The 26,363-nt window shown below is 49.0% G+C and overlaps 1 protein-coding gene across 1 annotated transcript; it reads left to right on the top strand.

The window, feature by feature from the left end:
- Positions 1–1,214: 1,214 nt before the first annotated feature.
- Positions 1,215–24,079, top strand: LOC136002911 (ral guanine nucleotide dissociation stimulator-like 1). The gene is made up of 25 exons (XM_065658149.1): positions 1,215–1,346; positions 1,479–1,641; positions 1,892–2,041; positions 2,459–2,619; positions 10,588–10,661; positions 10,737–11,292; positions 12,010–12,388; positions 12,479–12,501; positions 13,077–13,187; positions 14,313–14,521; positions 15,777–15,854; positions 16,294–16,478; positions 17,360–17,484; positions 18,124–18,339; positions 18,765–18,868; positions 19,202–19,339; positions 19,575–19,584; positions 19,757–19,864; positions 20,170–20,202; positions 21,456–21,577; positions 21,835–21,924; positions 22,375–22,513; positions 22,985–23,182; positions 23,669–23,780; positions 23,961–24,079. Exons 1-25 carry the CDS (start codon positions 1,215–1,217, stop codon positions 24,077–24,079), a joined length of 3,735 nt encoding a protein of 1,244 aa, XP_065514221.1.
- The last annotated feature ends 2,284 nt before the right edge of the window (positions 24,080–26,363 follow it).

Here is a 26,363-nt window from a genome sequence, read left to right as displayed (position 1 = left end):
GAACAGGGCCGCAAAGCGGGAGGAGACTCGCTTCTGGGAGGGGAGACGTGACAGATGGCCCCAGGTACTGGGGAAATTCTCTGGAAACTGGATTTACTAGGCATGCATCAGTCAGGCCAGGGCAGGGCCGCTCGGCCAGGCTGGCTGAACCCCTGTGCCATATCTGCCAGGGGACTGGGGTGGTGGGTGCTGGGAGTGCCCGGGTAGGAGATGGCAAAGGTGCCGAAGGTGCCGGGGTGTCCGAGCAGACAGGGGTGTCGTCCCTGCTGGTGGGGCTTGGGGGGCCGGGGCTGCCCCCCCTGCCAGGGATGCCCAGGCTGCGGGGATGGGCTGCTCCTGCCCGGGTGGTGGGCACAGGGGGGCTGAGCCTGCAAGAAGGACAGGAGCCATGGCCGGCGGTCACCTCTGCTCTTGCCCCCAGGAGCGTCCCGGGCTGCAGATATTGGGCTCGGTCCCTACCTGGCGGGTAGAAGGTTTGGGGGAGCACAAAAGGCTGCAGGACCCACAGAACTGGGGGGGTCGGGGGGTGTGCACTGGGAGCCACTGGGGCTGCAGCTGGGGCTGCAAGTGCCTTTGGCTGGAAGCCTTGGGCCGTTCCCAGAGCTGGGACATCCTTGGCATGAGTGGGAAAGGCACTGAGTGCTGGCCCTAAGATGGATCCCTGCGGAACCCGCTACTAACTGGTTGCCAGCCCGACATGACCCCATTTTCTGGAACCCTTTGAGCCCAGCCCATCAGCCAATTGCTCACCCACTGCACTGTGTGTTTACCCAGCTGTGCGCTGGACATCTTGTCCAGGAGGATCCTGTGAGACACGCTATCAAAGGCTTTACTGAAATCCAAACAGATCGCATCAACAGGCTTCCCTTGGTCAACTAGGTGGGTAACCTTCTCCTGGAACGAAATTAAGTTTGTTAAGCAGGTCTTTCCCCTCATGAACCTGTGCTGGCTGGGACAAATGACTGAGTAGTTCAACAAGGGCAAGTGCAGGGTCCTGCACCTGGGGAGGAATAACTCCAGGCACCAGTACAGGTTGGGGTGGACCCGCTGGTCCCCCCGTGCTGCCACTGCTGGGGAACCTGCTGCAGCTATTCCCAGCCAGGACCTTGGAGGGGCTGCTCAAGGTGGGGACATGGGGGGACATGGGGGCGACATGAGGACCTGCTGCGGCTGTCCCTAACGTGGACCCTGCAGGAGTTGTTCAAGGTGGGGACATGGCGGGGATATGGAGACCTGCTGCAGATGTCCCTAACATGGATCCTGCAGGGGCTGCTCAAGGTGGGAACATAGGTGGGGACGTGGAGACACAGGGGGGACACAGGGGGTTCCTGCAGGCACTGCTCAAGGTGGGGGAAGCGGGGGCTTTGGGTGTCACCCGGTGTCCCCTCAGGTCAGCCAGACGTACAGCCCCATGTTCCTGGCATGGCTGGGGACACGGCGGGTGGGCAGGTGACATGAGTGTTCCCTGGTGTCCCCAGCTCAGTGAGAAGTACGGGCCGGTGTTCACGGTGTGGCTGGGGACGCGGTGGGTGCTGGTGCTCTGTGGACACGCTGCGGTGCGCGAGGCGCTGGTGGACAACGCCGAGGCCTTCGCTGGGCGTGGGCGCATGCCCACCCTGGAGAGCACCTTCCACGGCCACGGTGCGCGGGGACACCGGGGGGGACACCAGAAGTGGGACCCCAGAAGTGGTGGGAGCCCAGTGGTGGCACACTGACAGCCGTTGGACCCCAGTGATGTGCCCACCCTGCGCAGGGTGCTGAACCCCCCATGGATGCTACCCACCCCCTCCCACCCCCTATGGTTGCTCACCCCACCATGTCCCCCCTCCGGGGTCCTGCCCCCACCATGGGTGCTGCACCCCCATGGCTGCTGACCACCCGTGCCCCCCAGGGGTGGTTTTCGCCAACGGGGAGCGCTGGCAGCAGCTGCGCCGCTTCTCACTCTCGGTGCTGCGCGACTTCGGGGTGGGCTGGAAAAGCATCGAGAGCCGCATCCAGCAGGAGGCGCAAGCGCTGCTGAAGGAGCTGTGGGACACCCAGGGTATGGGGGGGTCAGGGTGGGGGACACGCACCCCTGGGTGCTGACACCCCCCAAAAATACCCCCGCCGCCCCAGAGAAGTGCTTTGACTCTCACATACCTGCTGATCTGCACCAGGGGTACGGGGGGGAGGTGTCAGGGGGACTGGGGGGAGGTCGGGAGAGGGGACCAGGGTGGAGGGGCACCCCTGGGTGCTGACATCCCCAAAAAATCCTCCCGCCCCCGCTTTGACTCCCCTTTACCTGCTGAGCTGCACCCAGGTTACGGAGTGGGGGGGTGAGGGGGTTTGGGGAGGTCTGGGGGGGTGAGGGGGTTTGGGGAGGTCTGGGGGGGTGAGGGGGTTGGGGGAGGTCTGGGCGGGCGGGGGTGTCACCCTTGGGTGCTGACCGCCTCCCCCAAAAGATCCCCCTTTCCCCCAGAGAAGCCGTTTGACCCCGCGTACCTGCTGAGCTGCGCCACGTCCAACATCATCTGCTCGATCGTGTCTGGGAACCATTTAGACTATCGCGACAGCGAGTTCCTGCAGCTGCTGCGGCTCATGAACGACAGTTTCCGGGAAATCAGCACCCCCTGGGCGCAGGTGGGAGGGGCAGGGGGTGGGGGGGCTCAGAGGGCTGCAATGGGGGGAGGGGGGTAGTGAATTTGGGGGTCCAGGGGGTGCGACGATGAACCAGAGTTTCTGGGAGCACCCAGTTGCTGGGTGCATGTGGGGTCAGGGGGTGCAGGGGCTGGGTGGGGGGAGTCAGGGGGGGTGCAATGATGAACAAAAGGTTTGGGGAGCTCAGCACCCCTGGGCGCAGCTGAGACCTCGGGGTCGCAAGGGAATGCTGGGGGGGGCACGATGGGTGGGGAGGGGGGCTTCTGGGGGAGGGACCAGTGGGTGGGGGGGTCTTGGGGGTGAATTGGGGGGGTCAGGGAGGGTTCAATGATGAACAACAGGTTTTGGGAGCTCAGCACCCTGGGCGCAGGTGGGACCTGGGGGACGTAAGGGGTGGCTGGGGGGGTTCCAGTGGTGCAGGGGGTGGCTGGGGGTGTCATAGGGGTGAAGTAGGGGGGGAGGGTGGAATAGGCGGGGGTATCGGGGGCTGCAATGATGATCAAAGAGTTTTTGGGAGCAAAGCACCCCTGGGGGCAGCTGGGACCCCAGGGGGTGCAAGGGGTGGCTGGGGGTGGGTCCAGGGAGTGCGGGGCAGCGGGGGGTGTCATGGGGGTGCAGTGGGGGCAGTACGGGGGGTTGCAATGGGGGGGGGGGTTGGGGAGTGCAATGATGAATTTCTGGAAGCTCCCAGTCTCTCAGTGCAGGTGGGACAGGATGGATGCAGGGGGTGGCTGGGGGGGTCCGATGGGTTGCGGGGGTGCAGGGGCATGTCCGTGGTGACGTGCGGACACAACCTGAAAAAGTATTAGATAATACCAACAAATATCGGTACCCCCCTTTTCTTGGGAGTTCCGAAAAATCAATTTGCCATTGTTGTCCAGGCCCATTCCCTTTCCCAATTCAACCCATTTCTAGCTTGGGCATATTTTTGGGATTAGTCTGGAGGCAAAGATCACACTGTTGTATCACCTGTTTTACAGTGGTATACAAATTTCTAGCTCTTATTTCCCTGATCAAATGTTTGCATAGTGCTTCTGCTCCTTTTCCCGGTGGGGTGTGAACCCACCCTTCCTTATTATATGATCCCTCTAAATCTACGATGAGTTTCCGATCCTCTTTAGTATACTCTGGCTTACCTTCTAAAGAGACCTGCCCGTCAGGGACTAAGGCACTTTCTATTTTTACCTTTTGCTTGGCCACTCGTTTTGCCTCTCTGTCTGCCAGTTCGTTTCCTTTCTCCAATTCCAAACTCACTTTCTGGTGTGCCTTAATATGCATGATTGCCACCTTCTTAGGAAGTTGAACTGCTTCCAATAGTTTCAATATCTCCTCCGCATGCTTGATATGTTTGCCTTGACAGTTCAAAAGTCTCCTTTCCTTCCAAATTGCTCCATGTGCATGCACAACCCCAAAAGCATACTTGGAGTTGGTATAGATGTTAACAGTTTTACCTTGAGCTAGTTCCAGAGCACGAGTAAGGGCAATTATTTCTGCCTTTTGTGTGAAAGTATTTTTAGGCAAAGGTCCAGATCACTTCACGGCTAGTAGTTATGGCATAACCAGCATGCCTTTCGCCGCTCAGGATACAGCTGCTTCCGTCCATAAACCAGTTTTCAGCGTTTTCCATAGGAATGTCTTTTAGATCTTGTTGATTGGATTATGTTGCTTCGATGGTCTCCAGGCAGTCATGATGAACTGGTTCTCCAACGTTACAGCTGAGGAAAGAAGCTGGGTTGACAATGTTAGTGACGATAATTTCTACATCATCTTGTCAGACACCGTGTGGGATACTAGCACAGTCATTTTCTGACCCATGGTAAGTCTCCGAGCCTCCTGTGTATTCAGTACCACTGCAGCAACTGCCCGCAGGCATCCAGGCCACCCTTTTGCAGTTGTGTCTAATTGTTAGGAGAAGTAGGCCACAGCTTGTCGATATGGGCCAAGGTCCTGTGCCAGTATACCCAAGGCTATTCCCTGCTTCTCGTGAGAGAATAGAAAAATGGTTTACTCACATTTGGGCTTTCTCCTGTGATACCCGGTATCCTTGGAGCCCCAAAAGTTCAATAAACTTACGGTCCAGGTTAGACACGTCTCCTCTATTCTGGTAGTGATCAAAATGTCATCCACATATTGTAGCATTTGTCCCTCATCAGACGGGGCTTCCCAGGATTCAAGATCTTTAGCAATCTGATTTCCAAATATTGTTGGGCTATTCTTAAATCCTTGTGGCAACACCGTCCATGTGAGCTGGGTTTTACGTCCACTTTTAGGGTTCTCCCATTCAAATGCAAATATTGTCTGGCTGGCTTCATGGAGAGAGAGGCAAAAGAAAGCATCTTTTAAATCTAGAACAGTAAACCAAGCCAAATCAGGCATTAATATTGTCAAAAGAGTGTATGGGTTTGCCACCACTGGGTAGAGGTCCTCAGTTATTTTGTTTATAGCTCGTAAGTCCTGAACCACCCGATATGACCCATCCGACTTGCGGACAGGCAATATAGGGGTGTTATAATTGGACTCACGTTCCTTTAATAACCCTATTTGCAGGAATTTCTCTATTACTGGCCGAATTCCTTCCCTGTCCTCTTTTTTCAAAGGGTATTGTTTGATCCTTACGGGCTGTCACCCTTCTTTGATTTTTACTTCGACTAGTGGGGCATTTTTGGCTCTTCCAGGTACATCAGTGGTCCATACTCTGGGGTACACTTGGTCCACAACCTCTTCATTAATTTTGCCCTCTGTGGGAACAGTTACTAAAAGCAAGCTCATTATTTGCACATATTGCCGATCATTTACCTCCAGAGTAATTTCCCCTTTTTTTGAATCTGATTGCTGCGCCCATTTGTTCCAATAGGTCTCTCCCCAAAAGAGGTTTCAGGGAGTTAGGCATATAAAGAAATTTGTGAATGCCTACCTGTTTACCCAATCTGTATTTCAGAGGTTCACAAAAATATGCTCTTTCACTTTGGCCAGTGGTTCCCTTTACCACTATGTAGTCGTTACTTATTGGCAGTAACACTTGACTGAGAATTGAGAATAGAGAAAGTTGCTCCCGCATCTACCAAGAATTCCACTTGGTTTTGTTCTTTCCCTAGCTTCATTATAACCAGTGGATCCGCTAGGGTGGATTCGCCAGGTCTCCGTCAGTCTCTTCCAACATTTGCTACTGTCTGATTCTCCCTTTGCCTACTTCCTCTGCACCTTTCTTGACATTCATTTTGCCAATGTCCTTTTTTCCCACACCATGCACACTGATCTCTTTCTAAAGGCTTTCGGAACTTTCTAGCCCTTCCAATTCTCAATTCCCTACTCTCTGTTGCTTTCAGTTTCTGTAACTTCCTCCGAATATCATTTGCTGACTGACCTATAAATAACAACACTAACTGCTGTCTCCCTACTTCTGAACCCAGGTCAAAAGGTGTATACCTAAGGGGAAATCCGAGTGCTCTGTGCGTGTTACTCACAAGAAAGCAGCCCAGCAGGGGCCAGGCTGGGCAGCAGCGACTACCCCCTGGCCACCCGCGGGCGTCGAGCCCAGAGGAGAGAGGAGAGGAGCTCCAGGAGCGCCAGCAGCCGCCACTCTCCCCCCCACTTTTCGCCGCTTTAGCATGCAGTCAGCTTTTTACTTTTTTGTTTTTCCTCCTTTTAATTCCTGCAACTATAAACTTTATATGCAATTTCAATTAGCTGAGCAACAGTTACATCCCTCAGCTCCTACCTTTTGTAATTTCTTACAGATGTCAATAAACAGCGTATTAAGCATCAATCCCTTGCATTCATTTTAGATCCAAAGCAGTCTATCCACAGAACAACACTAACTGCAATAGAGCTAACCCAGAATTTCACATTCAAATCACTTCCCTCCACTAATTTACTCTCATGTGTAAAGATGCATCTTAAGAGGGAGCAAGGTGGTACTTTAGTAATGGAACCGGTTCTCATTTTATAATTATCTCCCAAAACAAAATTCTTTTGGTACCAAATATAAATATGCAAACTAAAATACTGAGCTCAGACACGCAAACCAAATACCAAGTTCAAATATGCAAACAGATCACAATTACAATTAATCAAAACAATATCTCGATTTTAGCATTGCACCTTTGGACAGCTTACCGCTCAGCCAGGCAGAGGTACCACTGGGTCTCCCTGACAAAACAGGTCAGTGCGCGCTGGAGCCCAATCAGCACCTGACCCCCCGCTGCCTTCAGCAAGCTGGACTGGGCAAGGCTTTTATTAGAGTCTCATCTAGGGTATTACAACTGTTATCCCCAAACAGGGTTTCTTGCCTGGTGTGCACACAAAAAGCTAAATTTAGTACACCGAGATGAGGCACAGCCTACCACACAAAAAACCTTACATGCACACAGTTAAGAGCTAAACTGCTCGTCGTACAGATGGTTGTACTCTACAGATTATTACAATAGACATGGAATACCCAGGCACTTATAAAGATAACACACATAATTACCAAGCTAGCTATTAGTTCAACAAACACTTATCATTCGCTTCGTCCATCTCCAGCCGGTCTCCTCGCGGAGGATGCGGAACCGCGGATCAGGACTCCGCACTCACTTTGCAGTCAGACTGCGTCTCGAGCACTCATTCACACAAAGCACGGTACCCGGCATAAAAACTTCTTAATCATACAACATGTAACCGTCACCATAAGTATTCCAATTAGAGTTACATCAATATAAACTTCAATTCCCATGGGTTAAGATGTTATAAAGTTACAATCGCCATGGGACTTGAACCCCCGATGATTGTTTCAATCGCCGCTGGGACTCGAAGCCCTGACGACTGTAGTGAGACTTGAACCCACGACTGGAGACTCTGTTTACCCTTCTCCCGCTTCCATACAGTCATTAGCGGGTCCATCCTGGCTCCCGAAACCGGGACACAACAGAAGTCTCAAGGTTACTCGATCTACCCCCAAGATCGCTAGCGGCTGACCCCCTTTTGGTCGAGTCAAGTCAGTAACCCCCTTAGGTACCCATTTACACCAAACCAAACACCAGTATGGGGAATCTGGCCACGCGTGGACGTCTCCTATGAGTTAGTGGGCCTCCATGTTACAGTAAAAAACATACCTGATCTGCTTAATGCAAATGGTAGCTGTCTGCCCTCGCGGTGACCAGCCGAAGTGGAGCCCCTCCGAAACAAAAGGTTCGGGACGCGTCTAGGAGGTCCGTTTCTCTCAGGCGGTCCGCGCAGCCGGGCAGAGTTCGTCCTGCCGCAGTCGCCAAAATGACGTGCGGAAACAACTTTACAACCTATAAAGTCATAAAACTTTACAACTCGCAAGGTTATAAAGCAGGTATGTTTGTTAGATGTCGCGCGCATGAAGGATCAATCCTTTAATCTTGCGTGCGCCTTCTAACAATAGAAGATGTTTTTAAATACAGCAAGGTGTTACATATTCATGATAACCCCAGGAACGCCTATACATATTCGTAACCTTTCCCCAAGAAGGTGGCTCTTATTAAAATGAGTTCCAGGACCTTGGCCCCTCCCTGTTGCACCTGCGCAGTGCTACCTGGTGATCATGAACTTTTCATCTTTGGCTTAGAATGCTGAATTGGCTGGGACCCCAACTGCTGAGTCAGTTAAAGTATCATCCCTTTGCTGAAAATCTTCGTTATTTCGTCTCCTCAAGGATACAGCTGGATGCTGTAAAACTTCTTATCTTTGCATTTAATGAGGCTCTGTTTCTGAACATAATTCACAAAACTCGAGGCCCTTGCTACGTGGTTAACCCTTTAATTGTTAATTCCCTGTAACAGCGGCAGAGCCGAACTCATCCAAAAGAAGAGACAAGTTTGATCCTCACGTATAAAAATATCCAGACAAGTTGCCTTTCCATCTTGTCACGTGCAATAATTCTATTGGGGCTGTCGAGAACAGCACAGTTGACAACACCAACATCTCTGTAGGTGGCTTTGGTTTGATAAGGATAATGTCAAGCAGTTTGTAACCAAACCCTTTAAATTTGAAGTTCCTAGAAGTCCTGACACTTGGTTTTAGGGCCTAATTAAACAGGCCTGCAAACAGGCTGTCAGGCTTTGTTTTCCTGAAGGAAGAAATGGAGGCACAGGGAGTGAAGCAGGACATGACCCGGACTAACTCCTCCCTTTTGCAACCTCCACTTTTGCTGCCACGTCCCAGGATTTCAGACACGCCAAGACGGCAGCTCTGGACTGGGAGGCCCGTTTAGATCTGGCAAGTTTGGAGATTTGTGGAGGGGAAGCCAGCGACAGTTTTCTGTTGCCGTGCGATGAAGGAGATGACCCTACAGAGGAGCGCTGCTCCACTGAGCTGAATGGTTTTGGAAACCATTTTGATTCCCTTTGAAAAAACAAACCCAAATACCCAAACACTCGCCCGCAGTTTCTCTCAGTGAACAGGGTTAGAAAAAGCCTACGAACCTACGAGGAGTAACGGCTACACAGCAGCCTAGTTACAGCTCTCCAGAAAGGTATGAACGCTTGTACACCTCTCTATATCAATCTCTATAAATACAGAATTCTACACAAGGAACTGTGGAAAGACGTCATTCAAGGCTGGCTTGGTTTTGTTGTTTTACAAAAGCTCGCAAGGCCTTTTGTTCAGATCGCTGCTGTTTTCTGCCAGTTTGGATCAATCGTTCTTACAAGGGATCTGGTGGATTCCAGCACGTTTCTGCCTCTCTTAGAGTCATAAGACACTGAGAAAAATGTTTGAGGTTAGAAAAGGTTTGAACAAGGGGGGTCACCTCTGCTGAAGTGGAGGGTGTTCAAGGTCCCACGGGGAAGCAGCCTCATCTTTTCACTCAGGTACATAATTGCTCTGACCAGAGACAAAGGAACAAAAGAGAGCAGAAACACTGACTTCCACAAAATGAGCCAGTGTGTTTAACCACAACTCACATTTCTGGGGAAGGAAACCCCCTTTGCTGGGGAACAACGCGTTCTTGATTTCAGTTGCCTATTCTTTAAAACCTTTAGTAGAATAAGGAATCTATTGAATCACAAAGTGAAAACATTGCTCTAAATGACAAGAACTTCATTTTTCCTTTCCCCCTTGCAGTAAATGTTAGAGCGACCTAGTGATTCCTGTTGCTAGTTAAATGAGATGGCAGATGGCTCATGTTATTGATAAGGATGTTCTGAGTCTATTTTGAGGAAACCAGATGTACCGAAACACAGGAACAGGAACAGACAAATCGTGGACTGAAGGACAAGAAGATGACCGAATGGGGGAGATAATAGAAACGTCAGCCAAAGCCAGAAGGACAGTGATTTTTTTCTACAAGGACCCCCGAGTTCAGATAAAGGACAAACTGAGGAAGACGAGAGCCTTCATCCTGACGACCACCAGATGGGGAGAGAAGACCCTAACACCAAGACAGAGCATGCGTATGAATATGAATAGTATGAATATGTATTAGTGGGTGGGATAATTCCCAAAAATAGAGAATTGTAATAACAAAGCGGGGGTATATAATGACCACTAAAAACTTTGTCAGGTGTGCGTGTAGGTGGAACGCAGATTCCCACACACCCAGCGCTGCTTTGCTTATCTCCACTACAATAAACTTCTCTTGAGCACAGACTCTGTCTGTGTGGAGTAAGTTTATCTATCACACCACTTTTGCTGGGACTGTGTAGTTTTGCATTATCTATGTTCTCCTCTTTGATATTTCTTCCTAATCAGAACATTACACAGCTTTGTGAGGTTCCTCTTCACGGAAGGCAGGAGCCCCGGAGAATAAAAGACACACGCACACACACCTACGTGTGCCCAAACCCCTGTGTTGTTAAGGAAGCGGCTGGTGTGAAAACCTTATTCGTGCCCCATGTTTCCTGCAGAACCACCTTCTTGCTGGAGGAGGAGTGTGGGCTCTGCCCTGTGTTCCAGCAGAGCTGCCTCAGCTGGGAAGCCACAACCCGGCTGCAGTGGTGCTTGTAGCCTGTGGACTGCTCGCGTGTGTCTGGTAGAAACCGGCTTGAGGGCGCCGACGGAACGACTTGCAGGAGGCGCTGGTAAGACAGCGGGGTTCGGTTCCCGCCTGCAAGGCCCAGCAGTCCCACGAAAGCGTGTGGTGCGTGTGCACGAAGCAGCTCCCGGGAGCGCCCGTCCCTCACGCTGCCGCAGAACAAGCTCTGCTCCCCGCACAGCTGCAGTCCCGCCCGTCGGGCCCGCTCCCGGCGCTCTGTCCGGCTGAGCAAGGGCTTCCACTCCGGCCGGGCTGAGGGCGGGGCAAGGGGCGCGCGAGGGAGCGGCGGCGAGCTGCGATTGGCCGGCTGCGGGCGGCCCGCGAGGCCGCGTCCGGTGGCCGTGGTGACGCCGCGGCCGTTGCCGGCGGAGCCGTCGGGGCGAGCGGTCGGGGCGAGAGAGAGAGAGCGGGAGTGCGGGGCTGGCGGAGCCGGCAGCAGCTCTGCCTGCGGCCACGGCCGGGACGCAGCGCCATGTGCGGGATCAGCTGCGGGCCCTGCTGCGGACGGGTATGAGCAAGGCCGGGCCCCGCCGCCCGCCCTCCCCCGGGCCTGCGGGGGCCACGGGGCCGGGGGGCGGCAGCACCGAGTGCCGAGAGAAGGGTGTTGGTGGCTGGTCCCGAGTGCCGAGGGACGGGACGGGAGGAAACGGCCTCCAGCTGTGCCGGGGGAGCTTCAGGTTGGGCGTTGGGAGCGTTTGCTGCCAGCAGGGGTTATTAACCGTGGGAACAGGCTGCCCAGGGCAGCGGGGGAGTCCCCAGCCCTGGAGGGGCTGAACGGACGCGGAGGAGGTTCTGGGGGACAGGGCTGTGGGTTCTCAGGGCCGTGTTCTCAGGTTCTCAGCACAGGTTCTCAGGCCGGCATCAACGGATTAAGCCTAAGAGTTAACATAGTCGTTAATATGAGTTAGAGATGGGGGGAAATGGGCAAAAAGTATCCTGTTCTGGTGACAAAGCTCTTCTTTCCAGTGAAGTGTTCTCTGGGCCTGTAAGCAACAGACAATGAAAATCTTTTCAGTGATCAACTGCTTATATATTTAAAACCAAAAGCAATAACAACAAATTTCAAAGGAGAAAGGACTTTTGAACAAGGAACAAGTTTTGTCTGAGATGTAATAGAATCCCGTGCCTTGAGGTGATTTCCAGTCAAGTGTTACAGTGATTATAGGTTCTCAGGGACATGCCAGGGGTGGGTTAAGGGCTGCACTCAATGACATTCAAGGTGTTCTTCAACCAAAGTGATTCTATGATTCTGTCGTACAATCTATTTTTTGCATTGTAATAGTGCCTAAAGGTCAGGGTTCCTATGATCTTGTCCTGGTACTTTTGCAAGAACATTAAAAGTAAATGTGTTGCTCTCTGCAATTCAGAACTGCCTTTCCATTGTTTTCCAACAGGCTCGGAATTTCTCCTTTCGGAACCTGTCTCTCTGGAGATGTTGGAGGAGACAAAGGAGGAGGACACCCCGGAGGAAGACACGCGAGGAAGACGTGGAGTCTCTGCACAGCCTTGAGGAGAGTCTGACCAAGCCAACGGAGGAAGGTGTGCAGACAGCAGAGCGCATTGAGGAGAGTCCAGGGCGCATTGAGGAGAGTCCAGAGCGCATTGAGGAGAGTCCAAGCAAGATAAGAGAGGAAGATGTGGAAACTCCAGAGCACACTGAGGACAGTCCAAGCGAGATAAGAGAGGAAGACGCAGAGACTCCAGAGCATATTGAGGACACTGAGGACAAGCCAACTGAAGAAGATGCGGAGACTCCACAGAGCCCGGAAGACAGTGTGAGGAACCAGCCTGGGGAAGGCGTGGAGGTTCCACAGAGCGTTCAAGAGGCAAGTCAGCGGTGTACAGGCAGTTCTATCTGACTAGGGGATATTTTAGAGGTAAAGGAGGTAAAAACAAACAGAAAAGCAACTCAAAAAAACCCAAAGCCCAGTCTCCCCAAACCAGGATTTTGTTGCACTGCACTCAGAAGAAATCCTTTCTAATGTAGTTGTTGCTGTGCTTAAGGCTGTGGTGGTTAGTAAAGCCCTGAAATTTTAATTGTTCGATTGTACATAGGATGACAAAACATTATGCGGTTGCAGAGGGACCAGTATATGTATTTCTAAAGTTAATTGTTACATCTATTTTCAATTCTCTTGTTCTTTGCTCCTCAACACGTATCAGCATGTTAATGCAGTGGCTGTTAGTGCTGGGGTTCAGGAGATCTGGACTCTCTGGTTCAATTCTTACCTCTTTCCTTGGCTTGTACAGTAATTTGTGCACTCAGCTCCTCTCTGCTTTCATTTAGAAGTCCAAAAGTTACCCCAGGTAACTAAAGGCAGCTAAAAAATGGCAACTTAAGTGAGTGTTTTTGAGGCGGTTTGAGCTCCTCGTCTTGGCATGCTGGTGTCTGCAGCTGGTGCTTGTGCAGGGACCATGTTCCTTTCTCTCTTACTTGTTTTCTTTGCCCTTTTCCTGGCAGAGCACAACTGAGGATGGAGGTGAAGAAGTAGAAGAAGCAGCTGTTGACTGTGACACCCTGAAAAGAGTGCAGATCCAGCAGACCGAGGATGAAGGAGCAAGATGGCTTGGGGTAAGTAAAGCTGGCGCGGTGGCATTTTGGATGGCTGCTCATGGACTTTGGAGCCTGTTCCAGGGAGCTGAATTCCACACGGATCATTATGATATTAACTTTTAGCACTGACTGCTCCCACTATTAAAAAAAAAACCCAAACCAACAAAACACTGAAGTTGTGTGTCTGGATCATCTGAAACGGCTGTCTTCTTGTGTTGGCTCTTCTTGTTTTCTTGATGTGTAAAACAGATTTGACCGGTGGTGGCGGTGGGTCAGATGGTACTTAGTGCAGAAATAAGGGTCTAGCTCATGGCCTGAGAAGTTGAACATTTGTCAATTATTTTGGACTGGCTGTGGCTCATTTCTGCTGTTAGGAACCTGTCTCAGGTCTCCCAAACAAATAGTCTCGGTCTTTTGACTAAAGAAGGTCTCTGAAAAGTCACTGGAAAATTCCTCAAATCTTAAGTGAATATAGGTTTGGGTTTTATTTTCGTATTGCTTTCTCAGCCAGCCGAGAAATTAATTGTCTGCCTTTCTGCAAGAATTACAGCTCTGTACTGTTTTTCGAAGGTATTTCCAAGCACGAAGGCTTTAGGGGTAAGCGCAATGAGCTGAAATGCACAGGCACTCAGTTTGGCAGGTGCTGCTGCCTGCACCGTTGTGTCCAGGTTGGTAGTATAGAGACTTTGAGTAGCAGATTTCCCACCTCTGCCTCCTGTTATTACCAGGAGAAACATGAGAAAGTATTTTTGACCTCCTGTACATTTCCCAGCTGCTGGTTTTGTGTAAGAGGTGGGGAGCATTTTGAGCATGTCTGTGTCCCATAAAGATACTTTAGAAAAGTAGAATTTTTTCCCGTTTCGGGGGTGTTGTTCCTTGTACGTAGAAGTAGTTTGCCAGGTCTTGGTCATGTTCTCAAGGGAAGAGTTCTAAGTGATGCTGCATTTGTAGAGGGATGTGGAGGCTTTTCAGGTGAAAAGCATTTGGTATTTGGAGAGCCAAAACTGACAAAATTGTTTAGTAACTAGAGATGGACTATTCCTGTGAAAAGACGGAACTGAATCTGTGTTTCACTGTGCAAGCTGTGTCAGGGATCTGGCTTCTGTCTGAGCTTTGTGCTTTGTTTTTGTTTCCACTTTGTAGGCTGAAGGGGACCAGTTACCTGTAGAACACACTGTCAGCCAGGCCGAGATGTGCAAAAGCAGGACCCTGAAAGCTGGCACTTTGGAAATGCTTGTGGAGACCCTTCTGATGGCCTTTGAGGAGAATGATTTTACATACATCAACATCTTCCTCTCCACATACAGGGCCTTTGCCTCCACCAGCACAGTCCTGGAACTGCTCCTGGACAGGTAAGAGCCGGGACAGAATGGAAACGGAGCCATCATTGATTACACATGACGGGGGGATGTTGGCAAGAATTTCTTCTACTACTTTTAGTGGACATGGACTTAATAACCTGACGGACAGAGGTCAAGAACCGTGCAAAATTCAGGATTTCAGCATAAACACACATAAATGTGTAAATGCACGCTTCCCACATCCCAACTCTCATGAAAGCTCAGGCGCCAGGTGGGGAAAGTGTGCGGGGTCTGGCTGCTGAGGAACCAAACTGGGACTGACACCAGAAAATCAATACAGCTTTTCCATTGAAATGTGCACGCTCAGATGTATCCTGACGTCCTCCTACCCCGTATTTAAGGAGGTGCAAGGTGTGGTTTGCAAGGAGCTGTTCCAGCTGATGCCAGGGCTCTTCCCGCAGGTCTCTCCAGGCTCAGTGTCCCCAGCTGAGCTCCCTGTGGCTGTGGCTGCGCCGCTGCTGTCAGAGGGACCACGGGTTTGCCTCATTTAGTCTGGGTTTGCTTTGCAGTGCACGGGGATATGTGCAAACCCTTCATCTCTGCCTCAGCTTCCCCAGCCCTGGTGGAATTGTCCAACATGAAGCCCTGTCATAAGATTGTTGAAACTCTAGTTCCTGTTTTAAAGCCTTGGGCGGTGCTGAGGGTGTGAGCCGTGGCAGGGCAGAATAATCCCGCCTGCAAGGCACAGGCCTTGCCTGGGTAGGCAAGAGATTCTGCTTTGCTGTTGGAATTGAGCCCCTGGTTTCCTCTTTCCCGGTGGCGTTTTCACAGCCCCATGGCCATGCCCACTGGTGACAACTGTGCCAGTAGTTTGGGCACAAGTGGGCACGTGCCACCAGGAAAACTTGGTGTGAAATCACCCTGGGAGTGGGGAGGAATGGGAAATACTGGAGAAACAGAAGCTGCGTTGCAGAAAGTGGTTGTGTTCCAGCCTCCTTGTGTGCTGGAGGGAAAATGGGCAGAAAGGGTCTTGGAGCTGTGAGCAGAGAGACTGTTTTGGTTGATTCCTCCTCTGTGCAGGCTGCTTCCTAGGAATGAACAAACTAGCTTGGAAGATACTGGCTGTTTCTTCAGGATTTTTTTCCTCTTCAAGCTCCTTAACTTTGCCCGACTCTTAGATTCCACATTTGCAGTTTGAGCTAGAAACACTTTGTAGTTGTTTATGGTAATTGTATATGAATTACGCTATTTGGGATTTTGCTTTTACTCAGTAGAGGTTCCTCTAAACCCCCTTCTCATTTTTCAGATATGGAAACCTGGAGGTCTCAAGCTGTGAAGAAGCTGAAAGCCAGAATTCCCCCGAATCCACCACAGCGCTCAGGACGTAAGTTTGGTTTTGCGCCGCCCAGCGAGCCCCAGGCAGGGTTGGGTGTTGGAGGAGGACGTGGGCAGCAGAGCTGTTGTTTCCTTGGACACTTCACAGCCCTGTTTGCTTCACGGAGCTTGTGTAAAGGCCGAGTATCAACTGTCTCATAACACATCCAATAATGCGACCCAGAGAAAATCTTAGTGTTTTTGTTAATGAGTGCGCTGGTTTCTCAAGGTGTAAGTGAAGAAGCAGCCTTTAGTTTCCTCTGAAGTAATATCTTAATAATATTTCTTGCATAAAAAGAACAAATTAAATTCTGTGCTCACAGAAGTGTCCAGACTGCCTTCACATGGGGGATGAATGTCTCAGTGTTGTTCTGTTAGATACAGATCCAGGCGATTGCATCAATACCTGCTGTATAGAACCCACGTGTTCTCTCTGAATTTGCTCACAGTGCGATCGCATCGATTTTACAAGCCTGGCTCGATCAGTGCGCCGAGGATTTCCAAGAGCCGCCGGACTACGTGTGTCTGATGGAGGTGCTGGATTATCTGAAGAGGAACATGCCCGGCTCTGACCTGGAGAAGAGAGCGCAGAACCTATTGGAGCAGTTCCAGAAAGAAGAACTGGAGAATGATGGTAAAGTACCTTTCTCTGCTGCCTGTGTGTTCTCCCAGTGTCAAGCCTGTGCTCTCCAAGCGTCCTGGTTTTGGTTAAGCAAGACCAAATGTCTTTGAGCGAATCTTCCTTTCTGCTGAGTTCTTGTACGTGCATTTTTCTCAAGTTGGCTGCGTGTTTTTCAGACCCCGTTGGCTCTGGAGTGGATAACGGTAGGACTGGTGTGCAGAAAGGCCCAGGCTTACACTTTAGACAGGCCCTGCAGCCCTGAATCCAGCTCTGGTTTACTGCCGAGTCCAGCCCAGGGCGTCGGGGTGCCTGTCCTGCAGCTGCTGGAGCCACGATTGGTTTCGTATATTTTGCATTACTTTCTCTCCTCATGAGTATTACTAGCAAAGCTTGTTTTAACTTTCCAACTGGTCTCTCTCCCTTCTCCTCCTCTTCTCTTAAAATCTGGACATAAGAGCATTCTCGAGGCAATATTTTGGGGGTATAATTGCAGTCTTGTCTCTTTGCAGTTCAGCTTTATTTCAGGCTGTAGAATGTATAAATACTGACAAGTAGATTATCAACATTCTGCAGTGTTAATAAGGAATTGTTGTTGGGGGGTTGGTGGGTTTTTTTGCTTCCAAAGAATGGTTAGTGAATGGGTTAGGGCACTTCTCAGCGAAGAGACCCTGAACAGCTCAATTCTTTCTGTTTCTTTTTCTTCCACCTTCTCTTTGCCAATTTAACCTTCTGGTGCTTACTTTTCTCACTAAAATAGGCAGCACGGTGAGGCTGTTACACCAGGCAGGACCTTTTGCATGTTGTGCTATTGCATGTAGTGATTTTTGAAATATCTGCTTTGATTCAGTGTTTGCTGTATAGATTTACTAACTCATGTTTTCCACGCCGGACAGACGGGTTCCACAGCCTTTCTCCCCATAACCTGGACAATGAAGAGGAACTGGAGATCAGCAGTCCAGAAGAATTCTCTTTCTTCCAAGAAGACCTTGTGGCAGAACAGCTGACATACATGGACGCGGTATGTAGATCGTACCTATTACTTGAAATGCTCGGGGCAGTAGTACTGGGCTTCCAAATTATTTTTTAAGTTATGTCAATGTAAGTCTAGTGTTCCAGAACAGCTCTGTTGCTGGGACACAGAGCGCAGCTCTGCTGGGTTATCCAGACTTGCTTTGTTCGTTGGGCTTTTCCTTCGGTTATTCTGAAGGTGGTGTTTGTCTTTTTTTTTTAAGTGTGAATGTAGACTGCATAGCCTTTTTGGCAAAGTTTAATATTTGACCCCTCAGAAATAGCGTGGTTTTACTATATTTTAGGCTACCTCGCCTAGACGTGTATAAGTACTTTTAACTGTAGTGCTCCGATTTGGTTTGTTTGTATCAATCTCTTTCAAAAGTATCATTATATAGAAATTTTTCTCCTTGGTTATGCAAGTGATACAAAGGTATCTCTTATTTTGCCAGGACTGTTTAGCTGACAGTTCTTTTAGGGCATCAAGCCTAAAGGGTTATGCCAAAGTGTGTATTTTAAACTAAGAGAAAACAAATATTTCCCTTTTAATACCATATTAGATTTAGGTCCAAGTTGTACTGTAAACGTGCATTTCTTCCTGTGGGCAATAGCGATCCAGGCTGACTTGGGCACCTCTGTTTCCCTCTAGACACTCTTCAAGAAAGTTGTGCCCCAGCACTGTCTGGGCTGCATCTGGTCCCGAAGGGAGAAGACAGAGAACAAGCACCTGGCCCGGAGCATCAGAGCCACCATCTCGCAGTTCAACGCCATCGCCAACTGCGTGCTCAGCACTGTTCTGAGGAGCAAAGACCTGAAAACACAGCAAAGAGCCAAGATCTTGGAGAAGTGGATTCGCATCGCACGTGTAACGCATTTATTGGCGACTGTTTAATGTTCCTTGTGCGGGTGCCGTGGGGCTGGGAGAGGAGAGGGGGGTTGTACGTGTTGGGCCCAGGCCAGGGAGCAGCTGAGCTCTCGTTCTTTCTGGTTTTGGCCGACTGTCCCTGTCACAGCACACGCAGTGTTGCTCTTCCTCTCCTCACAGTTGTAGTTTGGGCAGCATCAGCACAAAGAGATGAAAGTGAGGAAGACAAGGTGTAAATGCCAAAGCCCATCAAGTGTTCGGTGGCCGGAGGGGGCAGTGATATTTTTGATGCTCAATATTTGTAGAGCTGCCCGCTTAGCAGGGAGAATGTGCAGCAAGCAGGACACGGGGCAGACAGAAGAGCACTGACCTGTTGGTGATGCTGACGTTTAATGCTCCTGGGTTTCTAACCGCTCCTTTCACAGGAATGCAGGATCCTCAACAACTTCTCCTCCTCCAAGGCCATCGTTTCAGCACTGCAGTCCACCTCCATCTATCGCCTGAAGAAGACCTGGGCCTGTGTTCCAAAGTAAGGCTGCCCCAGACAAAGGCAAAAAGCTCCGTGCTCTTTCTTTGTACCCGTTTATCCGCCTTCTTACAAGAATCTCCTACCTGCGGTGTGATTGAGAACCCTCAGCAGGGTCAGCGTCCCTGCGGCATTTCTTTGTGTCAAACAGGGCCTGGGAGCACCAGAAGATCCCAGGAAGGTTCCTGGTAGATGTGCAGCGTGTCACTGGATGTGTTTTGGTGCCGTTATCTTTGATGTGCCCAACTGTTAACGATTCATGAGAAAAAAATAGGAACCCGATCTGATTTAGAGTGCTTACAGATAACTGGAATGATTTAATCTTTTCCTGTACAGGGACATAATGCTGATGTTTGAAGAGCTGTCCGACATCTTCTCTGAGTGCGACAACTTTTCGACAAGCAGGGAGCTGCTGATGAAGGTGGGAATGAGTTTGAGTTGCAAGGCTTGTGATCACAATCAAAGCCGAGCTCGGCCCTTTTCCTAACCAACGGAACTCCTGTGTGCGGTGCTTTGGGGAAGACAGGTCTGTAAATCCCGGGCTTTTCTGCTGGGGCGAGAGGTGCCGCCCAGCGCAGTTTGACGCAGATGAGTTACGAATGAGCACGTTGGCTTTCTACCGCTCTGTACAGACATGAACCGCTGGCTAAGATACTAAGGATGGTGTCATGAAAGAAAGCATCATTTACAAGAGCACTGTTTGCTGAAGCAGACGAGTTGTATTTTGTTTGCTTACACAGGAGTATTCTAGCATTCTAATAATTCTTCTTATTATTATTCTAATTTTTCTTCTTCTTCTTCTTCTTCTTATAATAATAATAATAATAATTTTTTTTTTTTTTTTTTTTTTTTTTTTTTTTTTTTTTTTTTTTTCCGGGTCAGTTAATCCAGCATTGCTCTGATGGTTTGCAGGGAGTCATGCAGGGCACGGTACCTTACCTTGGTACCTTCCTCACAGATCTGGTGATGCTGGACACAGCCCTTCAGGACTATCTCGAGGTAATTTGGGGCAATTTTTGGAATCCTAAACATCCTCCCTCCCTTCCCGGCCATGTGTCTGCTCCTCTGTCTTCCACTGGGTTCTAGTGCAGTTCTTCAACATGGAGGAATCTATTTAAAAAATAGACTCAGGTACACAAGTGCTGGGGTTTCTCCTAGAGCTGGAAACAGGTATTTGTAGAAGCCTTTGCTCAGGGCAGGTCTGGCCTTTCCCTTCCTTGGTGTCGCTACTTCATCCTGTTTGTGATGAAATCCAACCGAGCCTGTGCTCTTCTCCTCTGATCCCTTCTCTTTCCTTCCAACAGGGCGGGCTGATCAATTTTGAGAAGCGGCGAAGGGTAAGTGGAACGTTGACTATTCCGTGATCTTTAGTTCCTGATGCTCTCTGCTAGAGCGTTCTCTTGGCGAGCCTGTTGTCTTTGCTCAGGCGTATCCGACAGCCGCTAATGTTAATGCAGTTTGTGAGGAAGGAACAATCCCTGGCCCGCTGTGAACCTCTGCCGGGCTGCGAGGGGCGGCGCGGGAAGAGAAATTCCTTTTCGCTGCGGGCAGCAGGGGAGGAGGAGCTGCAGGGCACTCGCTGCCACGGGATTTACGTCTGGGGCGCGCACATTCCCCCCGTTTGGTGTTCACGGGAACACGTTACACGTGTGTGTTCTGTGTGCTGGGAGTGAATCAGACCTGCTGGCGTGAGACCTTTGCTTGCCACGAGATACAGTTTGTAACCATCTTCCTTGTGCTGCAGTAAATCCTGGTGGGTAAAAGGTGCAGAGAGTGACCCAGGTACCTGGGCCTGAGAAACCAAGGCTCAGCGTTTCCTTCCAGCCTGAGCCTCGTTGGTCAGAGATCAGTAGCAGCAAAGGCGCCGGGGTTTCCTCTGTGCGAGGGAAGTCGTGCCAGATCTTGGCTCTGGGCTCTGAAAGCAGCCGTGGTTTGGCTGTGATGGAGCCGTTTCCTTCCCTCAGCTGCTCCCGGCTCCACAAACCACCGCTCGGACTTGCCGTGTGTGCAGAACCGCACGGGCCAGGGTACTCATGAGATACACGAGCTGCTCCGTGCTCATGGGTCCAGCTTCACACAAAGCAGCGGCAAAGCTGATCCGCGCTGAGTGCTCAGCTCCGAGTCTAGAACCTGCTCCAACATGAGGGGTTATAAGAATTCTTTTGGCCAAGCGTGTGTGCAAGCGGAGTTGGGGAAGAGCAGCACGTTCCAGTCACACGTTGGGGACAGCGTTTTGTGTTCCTCTGGTGCAAGTGTGAGTGCACGACGTGCAGAGCCGGGGAGGATCAGGCTCTGTTTCGTCACAGGCACCTCTAGTTCTTTCCCTTGCTCAGTGCCTGAGAACCACCTCCGTACAGGCGTGATTCCTCTCTCGGCGCTGCTCTGGCCACGCAGGGTGAGCGGGAAGGGTGAGCTGCAGAATTGCATTGTTTGAGAAACTGGTTCTTGAAAGAGTCACTTCTTCAACTGAAACTGAACTTGGGGTCAAACTCAGTTTGTCCTGCATCTGTTGCTGCGTGTGTTTAGTATCTGAATGAGTCTGGCTTTATTTTTCTAATTAGAATTCCTATTTTATGATTTGTTTTCTTAGGAATTTGAAGTAATCGCCCAAATTAAGCTCTTGCAGTCTGCGTGTAGCAGCTATTGCATGCCACCAGATGAAAAATTCCTGCAGTGGTTTAGGAGGCAGCAGCATTTAAGTGATGAGGAGAGGTAGGGTCTCAGCCCAGCTGGCGAAGCAGCTTTTCTTCCCCCGCAGGCAGGTTCTCTCAGCCTTGAGCTCTGCGCTGCCAGGAGCTGCCGCACGCTGCTGCTCCCGGAGAGTGGAAATACACACGGGCAGAGCTGCGTCCCTCCTTGTGGGGATGCAACCCTCTGCGAAGTGGGAATAACCCAAGGTCTCTCAGATATTGCCACTTGGCAACGTAACTAATATAACTATATAACTAATAGTATTGCCTGTTCTGCAGTTTCCGCCTTTCCTGTGAAATTGAAGCAGCTGCTGAGAAGAGCGTCACATCGGCCAAAACTCAGAGGAGCGTGGGGAAGAGATTCAGCCTGTGAGTACAATGGGGAGAGGGGCGTTTGGTGGCTGAATATGAACCGCAATAAATCAAACACCAGCTGACAAACCTGGCTGGGGATCCAGAGCACTGCAGTACTGTAAGGAGACACCACCAGCTAGAAATACGTATTTCTGTCTGACGTTGTCCCTTTCTAGTGGTGCAAGTAGTCATGAGGATTATTGAGTAAAGACATTAGAAGTAACCTTAAGATATCAGACAAAGGAACAATGTTAGTGCTGGATTATAAATGCGATTCAAATTTGCGGTAGCAAAAGAGAGTAAATAAGGATAGAGTCTAATTTGATATACACACGCAAAGAATAGGCCACTGGAGACAGGAAAACACAACACTCCGTCAGGTTTTTGAAGCAAGTGACAGCTTTGCTCAGCCCAGCTCTGTTGTGCTTTCCCTCACCGGCCGTTGCGCTTTCTTTTCTCTCCTAGGCCGTTCCTGGGCTTGGGGCTGAGCGCCCACAGCACACCCGTCACAGCGCAGCCCAAACCCGCTCCGGGTGGGAGCTCTGGGGACAGCAGCGTCACAATCGTCACTGCCAGCGCCACTGCAGAGGAGCCTCAGCACAAGGTAGGGCCTGGGCCCTGTTTTCAGCACACACAGCCTGTGCGAGGCTGCGTTGCTCGCAGTGGAATGGAGGGACCTGAGCTCTGGGAAAGGCGTTTTTGGGGGGAAGCTCATGTGCATAAGCCCAGCCTAATTGTGGGGCAGGCAGAGCAGCTGAGCAAGTGAGAAGCAGGTGAGGTCAGAGCTCAGCAGCCCTGTGGGTTTGACCTGCCAGGAGCTGCCCAGAGGAAGCCTTGCCTGGGCTGGGTTCCGTTCCCAGGGAGCTTGGTCCTACAGACTCTGCTCTTTTGACCTAAACTGCCTTAAGGGGTTGCTGAAGCCCTTGTTAAGGCTGTTGTGCTGAAGAGTGTCATATTTAGCTGATGGATCTTTGAAATTGTACTAAACGTTCTTAAACCAAACGAAGCATGAGGTGCTGGACTCTGGCATCCATCACTGGTTTAAACTGTTGAGCTGGAGCAGTTGTTAGTGTGATTTCGATTGATCTCGTCCCCTCCCTTGCTACCATCTCATGCCAAGTGCTCCAAGATGTGCCCCGACTCCATGACAACCACCACATCAAAAGAAGTGCCTCCAGTGCAGCCAGTTTACAACCAGCAGAAGGGAGACAGCTGCATCATCCGGACCAGCCTGGAAGATGACAGAAGTGGCAACATCTACAAGAGCATCCTGGTGAGTGGTGGGAACAGCAAAATGCTGTTACCGTGGGTGATGTTGTCACCCCAGGTGACTTAAATGGTGCTTTTAGTTTTGGAAACACCTGTTCACTGATCAAACCTCAGAAAGTGTTTAGCACAGGAGATCAATGGATATCTGCAAACAACAGCTGGGGCAGCGATTGCTGTGGAGTTGATGGCTGCTGAGAACAAGGTCTCACCTCTCCAAGTGGTTGCTCAGGAGAGCAGAGGCTGCGATTTACTGCTGCATTTCTAGAACAGTGTCTGTCGTCTTGAACTAAATCAACCACCACGTGTCGCAAAGAGCGTGTTTTAGTATCTGGCTGAATCTGCTACGCAGTTACTGACCCGTTGTAATTTTTCAGTTCTTGGAAATCTTTTCCAAGCCCAGGTAGTCTGCAGAAAGACAGGCCTTTGCTAATGATTCAGTCATTAAAGAGAGAATAAAGCAGAAGCTCCCATTGCAACTCTGTCTTTGCAGCTAACGAACCAAGAGAAGGCTCCTGCTGTCATCCAGAGAGCCATGGAGAAGCACAACCTGGAGTCTGGCTCAGCTGATTACGAGCTGGTACAGATCATCTCCGAGGCCAAAGGTGGGGAAGCAGAGCTCTGCTGCTGCTGCTGGAAAAGTTCTGCGGCATCTGGAAGGAAAGAGTGAAATGTGAAGCGACGTCAGAAACGCCATCGACACGTTGTCGCAGCTGCCGGTGAGAATAAACCCCTAACGCTAAGTGGTGCGCAAATTAACGCTTGCTCCGCTCCCTCTCTTGCAGAGCTGGTGATCCCACCCAAGGCGAACGTGTTCTACGCCATGAACACCCAGGCCAACTTGGATTTCATCCTGAGGAGGAAAGCTGCAGCAAAGGAGGAGCCTGCCGTTAATATATGTTGATGGTTCATCTTTGTATCGTATTTGACCTTGTATATTATTTACTATTTATAAGTATTTTTAAGTATTTACTATTTGTAAGTATTTTAAGTATGTAAATTTTTTCCCACCAGTTTTTGTCAGGATTTAATATATTTTAATACTTGATCTATATATAATATTTGAGTAATATAATATAATATAGTCTAGTATAATAGAGTCTAGTATAATATAATATAGTATAGTATAATATAGTATGTAAACTTTTTTGTCTCGAGTTAATATATTTCAATATTTGTTCTTTATACAATGTTTGAACTTTGTATAATATTTATATAGACGTATGTAAACTTTTTCACACAAATTTTAGTCTGGAGTTAATGTATTTAAATGTTGATCTTTGTATTTAATCTTTATATAATATTTGAGTTTTATATAATATTTAATATTTATTAAATAAGTACCTAGACTTTCCCCATGAATTTTTGTCTGGCGTTAATATATTTTAATAGTTGATCTTTATATAATATTTGAGCTTTGTCTAATATTTCATATTTATATAATAAGTACATAAACATTTTCCACCTGTATTAGTCGGGAGTTAATGTATTTTAATATTTGATCTCTAGCTCATGTATAATATCATTGTATACTGTTTAATAGATATTTATATAATAAGTATATAAACTCCTTTTTCACCAGTTTCTGTCTGGAGATAATATATTTTGTTTGATCTCTATATAATGCTTGAGCTTTATATTTTTTATATATATATATATAATAAATATATAAACTTTTTTCCACTAATTTTTTCTGGACTTAATATATTTTAATGTTTCAGCTTTGTATGATATTTAATCTTTATACAATATTTAATGTTTCTATAATACATAGATTAACTTTTTACCACTAATTTTTATCTGGAGTTTGATGTATTTTAATGTTTGATCTCTATATACTATTTGATCTTAATATGATATTTCATCTTTATACAATAGTTCATGTTTCTATAATAAATAGATTAACTTTTTACCACTAATTTTTGCCTGGAGTTTAATATATTTTAATGTTTGATCTCTATATAATATTTGACCTTTATGTGATATTTACTCTTTACATTATATTTAATGTTTCTATAATAAATATGTAAAGTTTTTCCACTAGTTTTTGTCTGGAGTTAATATATTTTAATGTTTGATTTTTTTGTATTTTATTTCATCTTTATTTAATATTTATATAATAAATATGCAAACTTTTTTCCACCAATTCTTGCCTGGAGTTAGTATATTTTAATATTTTATCTTTGTGTAATGTTTGAGCTTTGTATCATATTTAATGTTTCTATAATGAAGAGATAAACCTTCTACCACTAATTTGTGTCTGTAGTTAATACATTTCAATATTGGATCTTGATGTAACATCTCCTGTTTCTATAATACGTATGTCAGATTTCCCACTCCCTTGTGTCTGGCGTTCACCTCTCTTCCTCTTAGATTTCCCCCCTCCTGCAGCTGTGGGTTTATTCCCCTCAGCCCCTTCCCTTCTCTCCTGTCACTCTCTCCATCCCGGGTCCATTTGCACCGTCCTCGACCTCTTCAGCTCCCACCGCTGGGGCACTTGGGTTTAATTCCTGAAGCTGCTGGGAGGCAGCTGCTGTTTCTCTCCGGGATTCTGCCCCAAGTTCACACCGAGGAAATGGTTTGAGAGTTCCCATCTCTTCCCCATTGTCTCCATCACAGCATGTTTTGCTCCTGGCCTCACAACCGGGACCCGGTTGGGTTGTTTCAACGCGCTGCACGCAAAGACACGTTTGGGGTTCACATCCCAGTGAACACGGGGGGAGAGTCCGGAACCTGCACCAGTCACAGCCGGAGTCCCTGAGCCGCGGCCTTTGTCACCAAAGGGCCTCTCGTGTTACAGCAGCAAAGGCGGAACAAAGATGACCCTGAATTTAAGCTGCTTCTTGCTAACACACCAACACAACCTGAATCCATTTCCCTCAGATAAATACGATCTGTTTGTGCACCAGGAGTTTCACATTGAATGCTGAGGGTCCATCAGCACTTCTCCTGTGTCCAAAGCACAGGCAGAGTTGTCGGGTTCTGGTGACGGCCTTAGAAACGATGATCTGCACCAACCCTGCCTGTGACCTTTGTGTGAGCAGCTGAAGTTCCTGCTGGCCCTGGGGAAACCTGCTCCTGGCTCCGCGGCTCCGTCACCCCTCACTGCGGGGGTTTCCATCAGCCGGGGCTCCGGGGGCTTCGCTCTGATGCAGCAGAGGAAAAACCCCACACTAAAAGGAGAGAGA

This window comes from Caloenas nicobarica, unplaced genomic scaffold, assembly GCF_036013445.1.
Source record: "Caloenas nicobarica isolate bCalNic1 unplaced genomic scaffold, bCalNic1.hap1 Scaffold_83, whole genome shotgun sequence".
Taxonomy (NCBI): Eukaryota; Metazoa; Chordata; class Aves; order Columbiformes; family Columbidae; genus Caloenas; species Caloenas nicobarica.
Note: the sequence above shows the minus strand (reverse complement) of the source record. Positions and strands in the feature narration are given on the sequence as shown.

Coding starts and splice junctions, on each gene's coding strand:
- LOC136002911 (XM_065658149.1), top strand. CDS start 1,215: ATGGCGGGGATATGGAGACCTGCTGCAGATGTCCCTAACATGGATCCT. Junction 2,042..2,458: donor GGAGCTGTGGGACACCCAGG/GTATGGGGGGGT, acceptor CCTTTCCCCCAG/AGAAGCCGTTTGACCCCGCG. Junction 13,188..14,312: donor AAGGAGCAAGATGGCTTGGG/GTAAGTAAAGCT, acceptor TCCACTTTGTAG/GCTGAAGGGGACCAGTTACC.